This window comes from Microtus pennsylvanicus, chromosome 7, assembly GCF_037038515.1.
Source record: "Microtus pennsylvanicus isolate mMicPen1 chromosome 7, mMicPen1.hap1, whole genome shotgun sequence".
Taxonomy (NCBI): Eukaryota; Metazoa; Chordata; class Mammalia; order Rodentia; family Cricetidae; genus Microtus; species Microtus pennsylvanicus.
In genome coordinates this window covers 29,976,573-29,994,063 of record NC_134585.1, presented here as the reverse complement: position 1 = coordinate 29,994,063, position 17,491 = coordinate 29,976,573, and the positions used below count along the sequence as shown (strand labels likewise).

General features: G+C 42.5%; 1 protein-coding gene across 4 annotated transcripts in view; it reads left to right on the top strand.

Moving 5' to 3' along the window:
- Window positions 1–17,491, top strand: part of Il1rl1 (interleukin 1 receptor like 1) — a 48,877-nt gene that overhangs the window by 28,152 nt on the left and 3,234 nt on the right. For 3 of the 4 annotated variants that reach the window (XM_075980292.1, XM_075980294.1, XM_075980291.1), the window contains exons 2-10: window positions 5,042–5,227; window positions 6,009–6,219; window positions 7,209–7,383; window positions 7,496–7,658; window positions 9,161–9,229; window positions 10,502–10,643; window positions 11,081–11,226; window positions 14,650–14,796; window positions 16,352–16,519. In XM_075980292.1, coding sequence (XP_075836407.1) covers window positions 5,167–5,227; window positions 6,009–6,219; window positions 7,209–7,383; window positions 7,496–7,658; window positions 9,161–9,229; window positions 10,502–10,643; window positions 11,081–11,226; window positions 14,650–14,796; window positions 16,352–16,519 — 1,282 coding nt within the window. In that variant the 5' untranslated portion in view covers window positions 5,042–5,166. The remainder of the gene's footprint in view (window positions 1–5,041; window positions 5,228–6,008; window positions 6,220–7,208; window positions 7,384–7,495; window positions 7,659–9,160; window positions 9,230–10,501; window positions 10,644–11,080; window positions 11,227–14,649; window positions 14,797–16,351; window positions 16,520–17,491) is intronic. The other variant, XM_075980293.1, reaches the window with a different exon arrangement.

The window sequence follows — 17,491 nt, the reverse complement described above, 5'->3', positions numbered from 1 at the left end:
GGGGCAAGCTCTTACCCATACACACACACACACACACACACACACACACACACACACACACACACACACACGAATAACTAAATAAATGCACAAGAAAACTAGAAGCAAAGAAAGGAAGGAAGAGCAGAAGAGAAAAGAGAAGAAAGGGAAGACTATGGAGTCTCCAGGAATACTGGTTTGTTTTTATTAGCTTGATACAAACTAGGGTCACCTGGGAAAAAAAGAACTTTATAAAATTGCCTCCATCAGACTTATCTGTGGGATATTTTAATTGTCGTTTGATGCACGAGGGTCCCTTGTTGTCCTGGACAGGTGGGCCTGGACTGTATGAGAAAAGTAATGGAGCCAGCCAGGGAAAGCAAGCCAGTAAGCAGTACCCCTCCACAGCCTCTGCTTCTGTTCCTACTTTCAGGTTCCGACCTTGAGCTCTTTCTGTGGCTTCCCTCAATAACAGATGGGAATCTGTGAGTCAGTTTGCTTTTGGTGTGAGTGTTTCATCACAGCAGCAGGAAGCTGTTGACCAGTTCTATCTTAGACGCAGGTTGGAGGAGGAGAGCTAGGCTTTGGGAAGCTGCAATGGGATGTCCAGGGAAAAGAAGCAATGGGAGTAACGGGGACAGCAGAGTCTACTTTATACCTTTAATGAACAGTAAGAAGGGTCAAAAGACACAGAGCTTGAGAGGAGATGGGTAACATCCTATCAATGAGTCTATATGGCCACTGTAGGATAGTGGATTTTCCTCTTTCCAAACTAGAAGGGAACAGAGAGTCTGCACGATTTGACTTGGGTTCTCCATGGTTCTCTGGGATCTGTACATTCAGAATAGACTGAGGAGGTGCCAGGACATTCTCACCAAGCTACCAATAAAAGCCAAGCCCAAGCTGATGCTGTGAAAGGGGATGAGAATGGCCAGAGTGGAGGTGGGGGAGCGTTGCAGGCAGGATAGACTTCACAGGTGAAATAAATGACTCACCCAGAGGACCTGTCTGACAGAGATGTGGGAAAAGGTGGATCATGCATGAGGAATTTTGTGTGAGTCAATGATGATGTGCTCTTTGTTGATACAGGAAAAGTCATGGAGAAGCCAGCTTTCACGGGGGCAGGAGACAAGGTTGGGGGACACAGGGTATGAGGTTCTACAGATAGGAAGACTTTACTCTTCCTGTTTGTTCTTCTGACTATTGAAGCAGAGTGCCAGCCAGAGCAGGAAGAAGAATGGCAGAGAGCAATGGAGACTGAGTGGCCCTGGGAGAGGTGAACCAGGGGATCCAGGGAAGTATGAGTACCCCCTATGACGACAGTTGACCAAGCCAGCCCAGGCTACACAGGATCTGTGGCTGGCTGCTGACAGTGCCACACACAGTTACATTAGGAAAAGAAAAAAAGTGAAAATGTTTAAATGTGTGTGTTTTTAAGGTGACAAAACATCCCCAGCTCCTGCAGTGGATTTATAATAAGTTAGGGGTACCTGTAGCCAGCTCAGGAGGGTGACCGCATTTGTACTTTAAGCTGCACTGTTGCCGAGTCAAATGAATAAGCTTTGCATACTATCCCATTACAAAATGTGCCCGTGCCACAGTCCGAGTGGAAGGGACTGACTGCTCCTCCAGTAAAGCATGATTAATAAAAACTCAGAGAGAGAAATTGGGGTTCAACTTGAAGATCTCAAAAGCAAAACAGTCAGCCACTGGCCCTTCCCTAACCTCAGTCTGAAATGGCGATCCTGCCTCCCAGAATCTCAGAATGAGACTATGTCTGAGAGCTGTCTTCCCCCGTTTTATATTCCTCTCTAGGGCTGGGATTAAAGGCATGCACCACCTGTTTTCTATGGCAACTAGTGTGGCTACTGGGATTAAAGGTGTGTGTCATTGTGGCTAAAGGGATTAAAGGTGTGTGTTACCATAACCTGGTCTATAAAGCTGACCAGTGAGACTGTTTTACTCTCAGATCTTTAGGCAGGCTTTATTAAAATACAACAGAAATGCCCCTACACCCTCCAGCGAGATCAAAGTGATTTGTTTTAGTTTTCTTCCTAGAAGCTCAGGAAACCAGATGATAAATAGTTTCAAAACACATGGTTTCAAAACTGTAACCCCCAAATTGAGGCAGTTAGAGCAAAATTACATTAGATTTTTATTAGGTTGAATTTTGAAAGCAAAATAATTTGAAGACTTTGTCAGAGGATTTTCTAGAAATTTTGGCAGGTGCTGGATTGTTTCTGATGGACTTGGCTACTTCACCTCTCCTGTTGGGTTTATCCCTCCATGCTCACACGTGCCTTACGCTGCTGCGGTTTATGTATTCACAAACAGCTGTCTGCCATGTGTGTGAGCTCGAACTGAGCCTGAAATGGCTTGGTGCTTCCTAAAGAGCCTGGTTAAGGGTAATACCTGACTTTAATAAACTCAAGTGCTGGTGACAAGAAAAGAGGTTTTGTCCACCACAGTCTCTCTCTGTCTCTCTGTCTCTCTGTCTCTCTCTGTCTCTGTCTGTCTGTCTGTCTCTCTCTCTCTCTCTGTGTGTGTGTGTGTCTAGTTGACCTTAGGAAATAGAAAATAGAAAAGTGCCTTTTTTTCTTTTTTGCTTCAACTTAGGCTTTAATTCCAGCCACAACCGAGTGAGTTTGGTTAAATCATTTAATCAGTCTAGTCTGTGATTTTATTTTAATCTGTAAAATTTGAATGATGCTGATGATAGTACCAAATAATACAGCAATACTTGGATTTTGCTTGGACTCATGATGCGATCCTGATAATAAGAATTGTTAGTAGCAAGGAGCAGATGAGACTCAAGGACGATCTCCCAGCCAGCCAAAACCTGGGATCTATGCCTTGTGGAGTTGTATCTCCTAAGTGTGCCAGCCTAAGAACTGACTAAGCCTCTGGGCAGAGATGTTGTGGGCAGTTCCAGCGCCATAAGGAGCAATAGGGGACTGGCTCAAGCTGCCTTCGTGCTAGCGGCACCTACACGTTCGACCCCCGGCTCAGCTTGATTTGGGGGTGAGTCTTTAGAGCCAGCCTGCTTGGGCTCTAATTCTCTTAGCACTGTGTTATTTAAACCCCTGACTTCCTCTCCGTGCCTCAGTGTCACCATCTGTATTGGTAGTGAGAATGACAGTGTGGAATTAGCTGAGCTGGGGAATGAGGAGCTGGTAGAGGCGAGGAGAGCCACAGAGAGCTGCGTAAAGCATAAAGGAGAGTCTATGAAAAGACGGAATTCTTTCTCTGGTGTTGCTGTTGGTCTGGGGATGTTCCTCTAATCTTTCCTTTGTGTGACGATTTCAAAAGAAGCCTCATAATAGAAAGGCAATGATATAGTAAAAATCAAAAGCAACTATTAATATTTGCTTCTTGTGACGCCTCAAAAGGTGATGACCTTCTTGAAGCTTGGCTATTTTCATCCCAGCTGAGAATCATAAACTGAAATCTGAGGTCCTAGACTATGCTTTGGGCTGAGCTGGAGGCACTCTTTCCATTATAGAAAATCTTCCTTCCTTCCTTCCTTCCTTCCTTCCTTCCTTCCTTCCTTCCTTCCTTCCTCCCTCCCTCCCGCCCTCCCTCCCTCCCTTCCTTCCTTTCTTCCTTCCTTTTCTTTTTGTTTTTGTTTTTGTTTTTTTAAGACAGGATTTCTCTGTGTTAACAGCCCTGGCTGTTGAAACTCACTATGTAGATCAGGCTGGCCTCAAACTCACAGAGATCCACTTGCTTCTGCCTCCCAAGTGCTGGGTTTAAAGGCTTGGCTCTTATCGAACATTTCTGAGCAATGTAGGGTGATGTCTTCTTGCATCTCAGGCTCACCTCCCTGACCTGTGCCCCCCCTTACCTACCCTCTGTGATAGTTTGTGAAATTGCCCACACCACAAAGGCTGACTGTGCCCCTTGACTGGTGTCAGCCAGAGGCCCTGCTAGGGAGTAGTTGAAGGACAGTCTGATGTGTATGTGTGTCATTTGGAACCGAATGTTGAGACACAGAGGAAATAAACAGCATTGTTTACCTCAGCCGGAGCGACCCTGCTAAAACAGGGGGAAGTGATTTAAGAAGTTCTCCCGAAACGGCTTTTAACATTGTCCTTATGATTAAATATTTATGTGGTAAGTTTAAAAATTCTTAGTAAGTGATACAGCAGCGTTTTTGAACAAGTCATGGATTTTGGCTACAACTCAAATTTCATGGTGGGTGGGGTAGAAAATTCCAAGACATCTGTGTGTTTAAAATAAAAGAGGGAGCGTGTCCACACGGGTAGTCCACGGAAAACTGACGGCAGAGCTCCAGGGGCTCAGAAGCAGGCTCAGTGCCCTGAGTTCATTCTTTCCAGCCCTTCATTTGGGGTAAGAATCGAGAACTATCTGAAATTTGTAAAAGAAAATTTATCTGCAATTGAAGGAAATGTCCTCTCTTGAAATGAATGAGGATTTTCGCATTTATTCCTGCCTGTGCCCCTTCGCTGGTGGCTGAAGGGAAAGACTACAGCAATCAATTCTTCTGTCAGAAAGCCAACATTTCTTGTTTCCAGACCTCCAGCGATCCCCTGTGGCTCCTGAGAACAAGCAGAGGCAGTGGCAATTCTTTGAAAGTTTGGGCAGCACTCTTGGGTGGCTTTTTGGCTGAAGTTTTAGTTCAAATTTTCCTTCCTTAGTACTTTGGTGGCGGTTATCTCTGTGTACCAGAGTGTAAAGCAACAGGCTGTGGTTTGGCATGATACTGTGTTTTCTAGCATCTGCTCAATTTTATGGTTCTGATTTTTTTCAGATCTAAAAAATTGTTTTCTCTCCTCTTAGTTTGGCTTCTTTATGGGAATGCTCAAGGGACTGGTAAGAAACGACTGTGAAGTAATCTAATCATTGTGAGAGCTGCTCTCTAGTCCCAGGTTCAGTTGGAACAGATGTGACACTGGACACCTGAGACCCAACTCTTCTGCATAAGCGAATTTAATAAATACGTGTTCAATGACTGATTCTTCTTTCCAGGGGAATCTTTAGTAAGTAAAAAGCAGGTCAAGATAAATATTTTACTTGTGGTTTTATATGATCTATTTTTCAGTGGCTACAGTGACTTCTCTTCTGGACCCCAAGTCAGACATCACTCATCAAACACCGAGTGAGCCCATCATAGCCATTCTGTGTCTCTGATCTATCAGTCACCAGCACGAGATTGACAAGCAGAGAATGGGGCTTTGGGTTTTGGCGGTTCTGACAGTTTCCATGTATTCCTCAGTAACCAAGAGCAGTGAGTATTGGTGCTCAGCTAAGTTGTATGTTTTTTTTTTTAACTTAAGTAATTCTGGGAACATTTGTTGCATCTCAGTTGCTTGCTTCCAGTTGCTCTGGGCTGAACTGTGTGCAGCAAAATTATTTCCTCTGCCATTCTGTTGTAATATGAGCAGCAGGGCTGCGTCCCCAGCACCCCGGCCGCCTGCTAGCTTATGCCAGAAATAACAACACACAAACTGTATTCATTTAAACACATTTCTATCTAGCCTCTTCTAGGCTAACTCTCGCACCTGGACTAGCCCATTTCTAATAATCTGCTGTAGCCCACGAGGTGGCTTACCAGAGAGATTCTAGCCTAGGTCCATCCTGGGTCAGAGCTTCATTGTGTGTGCCTCAGAGAGCAGAGCTATACATGTTCTTTATCATAAATCTCTCAGTAGGAATTCCCTATTGTGAGTGTATCATAATTTTGGAGTTATATATATCAAGACTGAACACAGTACCTGCACGTGGGAGGCATTATGGGGATTTATTCACTGACAACGTGTTTGCGTGAATATAGGTGTTTTCCCCTAGGAGCAAAGGAGAACATAACTTCAAATTGATTCCTTAGTTTATTGCACCACATAGCATATTTAGTAAAGGCTTTTAACTGTTGACTTAACATTTTTCAAAGCATTGCAAACTATGATCTCTTTAAAAATCTAATCAAGAATGGAAACATTGAGTTATATGAAAAGAACTGTGTTTTTTTTTCACATGGTCACTTCAGGGTTGTGTTCATACTTTATTTGTAGGTAAAGCAATCTGGGGTCTGGAACATGAGGCTTTAATTGTGAGATGCCCCCAAGGCGGAGGCCCGCTTGATCATGTGGAATGGTATAACTCAATTACAAACGAGAGTATGTCTACTCAGAAAAGCAAGGGGATTTTTGTCTCCAGAGACCGCCTGAAGTTTCTACCAGCCAGAATGGCTCACTCTGGGATGTATGCTTGCGTGGTCACGAGGTACTGTGCAGGAATCCACTGTGAGCTTTGTGCTTGCTCCCTTCTCCATAGTGATGGGTGCTCCAGCTGTCCTTGCTTCCTCTCTGCTCTGCCCCTCAGAGAAAGGGTTAAATTTGTAAAGTGATTTGAACCAGAAAGTACTCTTGGGAAGACCAGCAGCCTGACTGGGGATGGGCTATTGAACATACCGCAGCAAGGCCATATACATGCATATCCATTCTAAATAGAAAAATGCCCAGCTTTTCTAGTGACCCAAGAACAATGAGTTATCACTCGCTGTGGTCTGAGAGTAAGAGAAACTAACAAGTGGAAGCCCAGACACCTGGCATCCCAAAGTTCTGTGCCGGGCAAAGAGATGTAGATGCCAGAACCTGAGACGAAGAGAGAGACCGCAGAGACCCAGTCTCGGTGTCTGTGTCTATAAACCCTCAGTCTGCACTGCAATGGCCTCGTGTTTAGATCTCACAGCATCTCTGGTACTCACAGAGTCTCACGCAGCCTAGATATAGCTTGATGCCTAGGTTTGGAGAAGACAGTTCCAACCCAAGCTCTTCTACTAGTAAGGTGTGCAGTGCCACCACGTGACTTCTCTGTCTCTCAGTTCCTCGTGTGTAAAATTCATATGGTAGCATCATGTTCCAAAACAATAACAACAACAACAACACAAAACCATCGCTGTGAGAATAACATGATGTCAAAGTGTGCTTAATTCTGTGTCTGACTCAACAAACACTAACCAATATTTTAGTTAGGATCCTAGCATGACAGTGGGCAATGAGGACCTGGTGAAGCCATTTTGAAGGCTTTGTTTTTTCTCCAGTGTAGCAAATGAAGTCTTTAAAAGCTCAAGATTTTGATGATTATTTTGTAATAAGAGAAGAACTGTATATATCGCTTTTGCAAGAGCAACACTGCCCAACGGATGGAGTTGGATTAAGCTATCTCGTGGTAGCAGGTAACACTTTTAAATGCTTGCCTTCTTTCCATAGCCCCGACTTGAATATGACTGAATTCATGAATGTGACCATACATAGAAAGACAACAGGCTGTAACGTTCCCGATCATTTGATGTACAAAACAGTAAATGGATCAGCAAAGAACCCCAAGATAACTTGTCCAACAATCTTCTACTATAATTGGTCAGCGCCTGTTCAGTGGTTTAAGGTAATAGTTTGAAATGTAGGGGAGAAATGGACAAAATTAGCACAAATGATGTAGCGGAAAGTGAAAAGCTCAGTGGAAGAGGAATGGGATGTTTTTCTGGTCGTTGCTGCAGAACTGCAAAGCTCTTCAAGGACCGAAGTACAGGGCGCACAGAGCATACTTGTTCATTAAAAACGTGGAGCAAGATGATGCAGGGGATTACACATGTAAATTCACGCACACTGAGAACGGGACCAGTTACATCGTGACCGCAACCAGGTCATTCACAGTCGAAGGTAAGCTCCTGGCTTCAGCAAACTGTGGGAGCCAAACAGAAATGAGAAGGGGGAAGTGAATATTTCCTGTTGTATTTTCTATCCTCTGTCCATACTTTATTCTCTTCCGGTTCCCATCCACACACTCTACTGTGACAGGAAGTTGGTGTTGTACAACACAAGGTTTAAGAATTTTAGGGAAAGATATATTATTGAACCAAAGCCATAGATAGCTATTCCCCACCCCACCCCCATTTGGAAATTGATTTTCAAGGATAAAGCAGTCTGAATTTACTCCCCCCCCCCCGTTTTTGACTGATTTCCAAAATCTACCTAAATCCTGGATGCTCCTGTTTCATATATATCCTCAGAAGTTCTTGCCTCCTCCCTTAAGCTCTCCCTCGCCCCTAGATTGCTTGTAGTAACCAGTGTGAAGTTACACAGACAAGCATACTGCCTGGTACGAGTAATGACAAGATGAAAGTTTATACTACATTTAGCTAAGACGCAATTGATGTCCCTGCATAGCTGGTTGAGTTTATGGATGTAGAAACCGCAGATGAAGAGGCCTGAGTGTCACAGGGCACCATGACCTTTATACACACTGCTGAGTGGTTTTCAGTTATGGTTTATGTGCTTTTGGTATCATCGGCATCTTTAAGGCAGGTCATTTGCTTAGAAAAAAACCTTTTTCCAAATACATTTTCAATATTGTAGAAGCCACTTGAGGGTAAGATTTTTCTAATCATATCTGGTGGCGTTTACAGAATTGAGGTCTTCTGGGCACAGATGCCTCTGTAGAGGAGATTGAGGGGAGGGTCTCACCATCCAAGTGGCGGTGAACAAGAAAAGGACTAATCAATACTGAAGAAAATGTTTTGTTTCGAGCCTTTTCAGCCCCCCATTGCTGGAGGACAACTGCCATCAGACCACAACTGTGTTTGTGTCTCCACTTGTCTAATGTCAACTCCCGTAACGTTTCCTAACGGCAGCACCCTGAAATTAATGACCACCTAGGGGTGAAGGATTTATCTGTGCTCCAAGAGACCTCCTGCTTCCCTGTGCCTCAGTCTCAGGGGCCACAGGAAGGAGCCTTCCCGAGGATAAGCACAGTGGCGGAGGGTGGTGAGCAGCACACCTCTGTGCTCATGGCTGCATCACTTTCCTGAGCCTATTGACTTCCTCTTCTCGGTACTTTTATGCCTATCCTACAGAATTATGGTTTTCAAATAGTTGTAGGTCATACAACTAATGGGTTAGACCAGCATTTGTTTTAATGATATAGAAGAGAATAGAAAAGAAGATGTCACAAAAGGTATCATAGTAGTAAGAAAAAGTGTTGCTTAAGATATTTTATTTGTTTCATTTGTGTGTGTGTGTGTGTATGTGAATTGCCAAAGGTTATTTTCAAAACAGTTGACACAATACTGTGAAATAAAATAGAAATATGAAAAGATTAGCTTTTATTGATGACTAATCAATGCAGTAATACTTACATTCTATTTCTGTTTTTTAATTTCAAGAAAAAGGCTTTTCTGTGTTTCCAGTAATTAAATTCCCTGCTCACAACACAACTATGGAAGTGGAAATAGGTAAGAAATTTTAAACAACTCCCTGTTAACCTGGAAAACATTTCTTTCTGATTCTGGGTCTGGTTTCCTATGGAAGGGCCATGCAATTAGTAGAGGGGAACTTGGGGATCATGTGCGGTGGCAGTATGGAAATACCTGTCCCTGTCACAACACTTTATTTATATTAGGGCCTTAGAGTTCATGGTCCTCATTTAAGCATCTCTTTATGGTCACTTCTACCCAATGGGCAGATGTTCTCATTTTACTTTTGAGGAACTTAGGTTCAGAGATGCTCAAAGGCATGCCCCAAGATCATAGATGAGTGATAGCAAAAGAATAAGAATAGATTTATAAATCTCTATGTCTCTTCTCTTGTTGAGTTTCATTAGAAAAGACTTGGTGTCTGAAACACCATGATGAGTCATGTCTCTCTCCTCTCCCATCTGTAATCTATGACTCTACCACACTCCTGGCCTTATATCTCTCTCTCTGATGAGCAATGTGTTTTGCGGTCTTCCCTATTATGCCCACACTGATATTCCTGCATTTCTGGGGAGTAAGATCATATATAACTCCCTGTTTGTAATCCTACCTGCCACCCTCTTCCTTGCAAAGAACAGCATTTGATTTGGTCTCAACTCAAGTCTTGGCCACCACCATTTCTGTCTGTAGTGTGGTAGCCTCTAATCCTTACTTTATAGCATTGCTGTTCCAGAGACTCTCAGGTCCCCATGTCAACTATGTCCTTTATTTTAGGCAAGCTCCTGGTGGGAGCCTGTAGTTCAGGAAGCAGGAAGTTGAATGTACAACTGTGGCCAAAATCAGCTCTGATGTTTTCACTTCCAGAAGAACATCTAGAGTCGAAGGGAGTAGGACGGAGCACCAGAGCGTAATCTTTGTGAAGGTTTTACACCCAGAATAACAAACAGCTGGGCTGGGCAAAGCAGTTTTATCTCCAAGGGCAGCTCATGGAGTGACGACGGGGATTTTGTGGGAAGGGAAAGATGTGGAAGGAACCAGGGAAAAAGAAACTCACATTTCAGCTATCAGCAACTCCTTCATGATTGTAGAAGCTGTGATGCTAGGGCAGGTAGTGTTTCCTGAGGCGAGAGGGTGGTGTGTCTGTGAGGAAAATGGAGACACTGGCGGGGGTGGGAGAGAAAGCAAAGAAGGCACGGGAAGGAAATGAGGAAGGGAAGTGGGCCGGACTGCAGAAGGTTTACTACATTGGGTGAAACTGATGCCACTTGTAGAATTTAATTTTCCTCATGAATTTCTTCACTTCCTGTCTAGGAAAACCAGTGAATATCACCTGCTTAGCTTGCTTTGGCAAAGGCTCTCAGTTCTTGACTGAAGTCCTGTGGCAGATTAATGGAAGGAATGTTGAAATGTTTGGCAAAGAAAGAATTCAAGAGGAGAAAGAACAAAATCAAAGGTATTTCATCTATCATCTATCTATCTATCTATCTATCTATCTATCTATCATCTATCTATCTATCTATCTATCTATCTCTATCTATCATCTATCTATTTATCTGTCATTTATCATCTATCTATCACCTATCTATCTATCTATTATCTATCTATCTATCTATCTATCTATCTATCTATCTATCTATCTATCTATCTATCATCTATCATCTATTTCTTGAGACAAGGTCTTACTATGTCATCTTGGTTAGCCTGGAGCCTACTTTGTAGACCAGGCTAGGCTCAAACTCACAGAGACCCTCCTGCTTCTTGAATGATGGGATTAGAGGCTTGTGTCACCACACCCAGCTATTTTGATATTGGAGTTGAAACAGCCCCCTCTCCCACCTCCCAGCTGGCACTTGCCAGGAAAACATTATCAGTAACCTGTTGCTTTTTCAGTTCCAGCAGTGCCATGGATTGTTTAACCTCGGTATTAAGGATAACTAATGTGACAGACAAGGATTTGTCCCAAAAGTATAACTGTCTGGCCCTGAACCATCGTGGCATGATAAGGCACACCTTGCAACTGAGAGAAAAACAGCCAAGTAAGGCATGTCCCTCCCACTAAGCTTGACTAAACTGGCGGAATCAACTGTAAAGTACAGCCATTTTCTCAGAAGACTGTGCGCATGCAGTTTGGTTCGGGGGAATCCTTCATGATCATGGGGACTAGTTGGCTAGTCTCGTGAAATGGGTTTCTCCTCTTGGAGATGCTCTTTGAATCTGCTCTTCCCAGAATGTTTCTGTCTTCCAGGAGGACTCTGTGCTGCTCTATTCCTCCTCTCTGTCTTCCCCTCCCTCCCTTTTCTCCCCACAGTCCTCTTCCCACTCTTCATCTTCCTTTGCCTGTTCTCGCTCCCTCTTTCCTTCCTTTTTGTCTGCCCGTGACTTCCTCCTCAGTCATCCCTTGCACGGTCAACAAGGGGCTTTGGTGTTTATATTGGGTTCAAAGCAGGACTAGCCCTGTGGTGTCTCTTTGTGTAATTTCCTCACTGAAAACAACTTATAAACTTTCCATTCAGAGCACTTCTCAGGGTCCTTGCTTGGTCTTCGAGTTTACAGCTATAGTCACCCTGATAGGTTGATGACCAGTTTGAGTCCATCTCCAAAGAGTGCAGAGGAAAATATTTGTACCCTTATCACCCTCTTTTATGATACTTACCACTCCCCTAAATGGCAATACAATTAATGTAAGCAAAAAGCTTCTTTTAAATATTGAGAGGGTGGAGGATGGAGAGAGATACTGACTCTAAGCTCATAGCAACATGTGGAGCATTCATTTGGATGAATACATGGATTAAAAGGAGGGTGGGTGTACCAGTTTGACATAGACAAGCTGTGTCTCCGCCTGGTATGGTACTTGGGCTCTTTGTTATTTTCGTTTGTTTTGTTGTTTGTTTTCACTATGGAGACCAATCTGGCCTCTGCTGGCCTTTGCCTCCTGGGTGCTAGAATTAAAGATAAGTGTCCCCACACCCAGCCAGGAGTTTTCTTGTTTTGGTTTTGGTTTTAGCCTCTGACTTGTAAATTTTTATTTGAAAAAAAAATGTTGTAATTCGCAGGTGGCCAGACTTGTGATGACCAGGCTCATAGATGACTCTTAGTCTTGTCATATTTAGCAAGACATTAGGCATCTGCCCCGATAATGGTGTTACTCAGGATGACTGTGGAGCACAGCACTGTGTTCTAGGACAGTGGTGAGCACAGTGATTTGTACAGGGTGAAAGAAGCCACATCCCTGCTCTCACCCAGCATGACCTTGTGTCCTTAGTACCCTCCTCTGCTAAGGGTGTATCTTTTGTCTAAATTTCTGAGTATTTTCTCGTTCTGTTTGTATTGGAATTATATTTGTGTTACCTGGAATGTTATATTTGTTTTGTGTACGTGTATGTGATTTTTGTACTCTCTGGCTTATTTTTTAATTCACATGTTATTATTCAAATCAACATGTTTATACTATTTCAACAACTCAGTGTATTGAATAAAAATTGTCTCCATTGCTGCTGAATTATCATAATGAATTCTTTTGTTTCTGTAATTCTGGTATTTTTTAAGTTTGAATAACAAAAACTTAAAAAAAAAGTCTCCCTCCGCATAGTTCTAAATGCTGTTACATGCAAATTTAGTGTCTGTGATAAGCATAGTACATACATATATACAAAGCTTCCTATGTATTAGGCTAGATCTAATTACCTTCCCTTAGAATTTCTCATTTCTCTTGTCACCCCCATGCCTATACTATCCGTTAATTTCACTCACTAAGCAAGGAAGAAAAAGCAGAGTGAGCCTGAAGGATTAGCAAGTACTATAATCCTAGACTCAGGACTCAGCACAGATGTCATTTGCCTGTTTATAAACACTGACAAGAAGCATTTGTATCTAGCCATTGATGAGAAAATTCCTTGTGCTTTACAAAATCATAAGCACTTAGGTAGATGTTGAGTGTCAACTTTCAGGGACATCTTAAATCAAGGTCTTGCCTCTCGTTGCATGCGCTCAACTGTCCACAAAAGTACTTACTAACAGGAGTCCCTGTAAGAACAGGTCAACTTCCCACACGTCCCTAGCATGTATCCGACAGGACTTTTAGACAGTTCTTCTAAATGAGCTTCTTGGGAAGTTCTTATTTAAACCTGAAGAAATAAAGACAGCAACCTCTGGCTTGTTTTGAGCTCTCATCCTTGGATCATCTTTGGAGCACCAGACTTTGATGTTTTGAGTTTATTGTCCTGCATACACACAGATGGTAAACTATCAGGAGTGATAGAGAAATTTGTAACTACTAGTAGAGATTTTCATGTCATATCTTAGAGCCTGTGCCTGGGGAATTACAAATAAGATTTTTAAAAAATCAATTACCAGGTCAGACTTATGAGTCTCTTGCTATTCATGTGTAAGCAGTACCACTTCTAATAAATCTATGAGCATCATAAAGTTAAAGCTGCCAAGAATATCATGAATGGTGACAGTTCCTGTGTCAGACTTGTACATGTGTCTTACAAGTTCCCAAAGTTGGAAGCAATGTTGTTTTTGTGTTTTGTGAAACAAGAAATGTGGGCCTAAGCTCAGAGACAGCTGAAGGGAGATCTCAATAGTGGGAGGCAGCAGCATTACAGAACCCAGTAAACTGCCTTCTCCCTTACACACACTCAGTGACCTGCAGTGCTCTCTTCTATATCCCCCACCCTCTAGCAGCAACAAGCCCCTGACCTACTGCTGACTCACGCTCCTTAGTGTGACCAACACTGACCTTGTCAATCCCTTTCTTACTATTTCATGAGTTCATATCCTTATCTTCCCCTCAATTACTCACCCTACTATAATTCATTAGATGTGTCTTTTTCCCATTAAAAAAAAAGCCTTCTACTACCATCATATTAATCTTGGCAAAAGAACTCTCATTTTCAACACTCCACTCCTTCATGTCATGACAAATTCCATAGCAAGAGTTTCTGGTTAAGCATAGCCCCGGACACATCTTCCACTATTTCCCCAAACTGATAAAGCTCTCAGAACACACACTCCCACCTCTGCACATTGCTCAGCATCCTCTCTGGACAAGGGAAGGGAAGCTTTTTATTTTTAGATCTTTCTGACTCCTCTCCATCCTTTAGTGATCTCCTTTTACAGGATTCCTTCTTTACTCCTTCTGGAATTGAGCAGGCTCCCTTCAAAATGTCTCCCTCAGCTGAAATCCCTTCTTATCTCCTCTCTTATGGGTTTACATGTGTCTGCGTGTCTTCTTTACCTTTAAGAACACTGGGCCACCAAGCCTCAAGACTTGCACAGAATATGGGCTAAAACAATTGATTTGTTGATTTTGAAAATATTCATGAAAATTCAACATTGGTTTATTGAGTGAGAATGTCTTGTGGTTTCAATGGATGTCAACATCCATGCATTCTTCCATTCTGTCTTATTTTACTAATACTAATGATAGTTTTTCTCATCTCCCCATCTTTTGATAGCCGATCATCAAAGCACCTACTACATAGTTGCAGGATGTAGTCTATTGCTCATGTTTATCAGTGTCTTGGTGATAGTCTTAAAAGTGTTCTGGATTGAGGTTGCTCTGTTCTGGAGGGACATAGTGACACCTTACAGAATTCAGAATGGTGAGTATCAAGTTCAAGATTCTCTTCACAAGGAAAGGTTGCACAGTGACTATTGGTTTTTTTGTCTATTGATGTTATGCTGCTAAACCCTATTTTCATTTCCTGTGTAACCTCCTCAGTGAAATCTTGAGTCTACATAGGTCATTTTCCATGCTTCTCCTGTTACTACTTGTACTCTTGACATTCATCTCAAATCTCCTCCTTGGTGGAATTACTATTCTTAGTGAGTCCCTGATAACAGACTCTGCCCAAGGCCCAGATAGGTTTCAATGTTTTGGGAAATATGTGTTGATAAAGCTTTATGAAGGGACAACAATATAAAATCATCCCAGTGTTTCAGGTTCAAGCACATGAAGGAGGAACACATAACACATGCAAATTTTCCTTGAATCCTTACCCCATGAGTACATACTTACACGAACTTTACCCATGCAAAAAGAGTTCTGATGAAATGGGAATATTTGCCTTCTTTTGAAAGTGAACACGTTAGGTCTTAGTGCTTGACTTTGTCAATTAGCCGGTGGTGGTTTGATCTGTGGGGAGTTCAGACCCCTTATGAAATTTGACTTTTCTCACTATTGACCTTTAGCATATGAACTTCTTCTGAAGGAGTATTATGGTTTCCACATACCCTTGATTTAGCTTTCTGGGATTTCAGTTACTGAGGGTCAGCTGAAGCTTAAAAAGATTAAATGAGGAACTGCTGAAAGAAGCAAGTGTAGGTTTTAGGTTGAGCATAGTTCTGAGATGAGTGATAAAGTCACAGTGTCCTGCTCTGTCTTGCCTGGGACATGAAGCATCTGTTTGTTCAGTGTATCCATGGCATGGCATGTATGCTACCCACCCACTAGCCAGTGGCTGTATTAGTTAGCAGGTTTGCTGCTGAAGTCCCACAGTGCTTGAGTCTGAGGAATAGTTGTTTTACTTTGAGATAACGGCCATAAAGTTCTAGACTATTGATGCTGCCAATTTTTTCAGAGTCCATGGCTCCATCCTGATTCCCAGTTATGGCTATTAAACTCTTACTGTGCCAAGTTTATAAATTAGTCTTAGGTCTGCGTGTCTAGGAGACAATGTAGAATAGAGGGCTAAGTAATACCCTTGGCTTTGGGTATCCACTGGCTGTCTTTGCCTAAGTGAGGCAGGCTGTGTGGGGAAAATGAAACAGGCACCAGGCACAGAAGGAGGCTCCATGCATCATGATAAATACCAGAAGCTTATGAACAAAATTGAAGTGTCCTGAACAGACTCTCTGTTCTCTATCATTTAAGTTCGGATGTTAAAAACCAACCAACCAACCAACCAACCAACCAACCAACCAACCAACCAACTAACCAACCAACCAACAAACCAAACTTAGGTCCGCATCTGTTATTTCCTGCCCACATTTTATAGCTGTGGGTTGTTGGTATCTCTTGATTTTAAGAGGATTTGGGGGGGGGGGATGAAGCAAATTCACTAACAGCCATACAACTTGTTAAGAGCGGTCTCTCATCAGATGAACGAGAGAGTTTAGAACCCATAACGAATTGGTACTTTTTGGTCTCATTCTTAGATGGCAAGTTGTATGATGCTTACGTCATCTACCCACGGGTCTTCGAGGGGAGCTCAGCAGGAACCACCTCCGTGGAGTACTTTGTTCATCACACTCTGCCCGACGTTCTTGAAAAAAAATGTGGTTACAAGTTATGCATTTATGGGAGAGACCTGTTGCCCGGACAAGGTAAAGGTGCCCTCATGGGCTGGGGAATTGAAATTCATTGGAAAAAAAGTCTGGAAAGGAGACCAAGAGAGGGTAATATTAGGTAATGAGGAGGGATGGGGTGGCACACGTGGAACAGGGAAGAGGAAAGGAACGTGGGGCAGCTATAAGGGGGGTGAAGACATCAATGGGTGGGAGAGATGAAGAAGGGAAAGCTGCAGAAACAGTTTGTTAAAAAGTATCACTATGGCATCTACTATATTATGTCAATTTAAACATTTTTAAATATAAAAAACTTCATATGGATTATGTAGTGAGAGCTATAAGTTTTCATTAGCATTTTAATGTATCAGGTGAAATATACACACCATTTCCTTTGCTGCATTTTACACTTAACATTCTTAACATTTTGAAGATCATTTAATAGTAATGAATCGACGTACTTCTCAATTTTGTAATGTGTGAGCTGTAATAGGAGATTTAGTTTAGAATATTTACTTAATAATACACACATATACATGAACAAAAATAAATTCATACAGAGAGATTTGGCCTCTTTGCTGAATTAGTGAAGGGCTTTCATTGATTGTTCTCTCGGCAAGACCAGAGATTTACTATTGATTGATTGATAATTATTTTGAGGTAGGGTCTTTCCTGGTTTCCCTGGCTGTCCTGGAACTCACCATGTAGCACAGGCTGGCCTCAAACACATGACAATTATGAGTTATCTTGGCTATGACCAGAGATATTTTAAAATTACGTTTATTTTGTGTGTGCCACACACATGTATGGCAGCCAGAAGTCAACTTGCAAAGGGCCAATTCTCCCTTTCAACTATATGGGTCTTGGGGATCAAACTCGGGTCCTGAGACTTGGTGTCAAGCACCCTAAGCTACTGGGATATCCTATTGTCTCATGACGAGAGCTTTTAAATTATTCCTCATCATTTACTCTTCTCATCCCACCTGGGTCCTGACAATGAGATGCTCACAG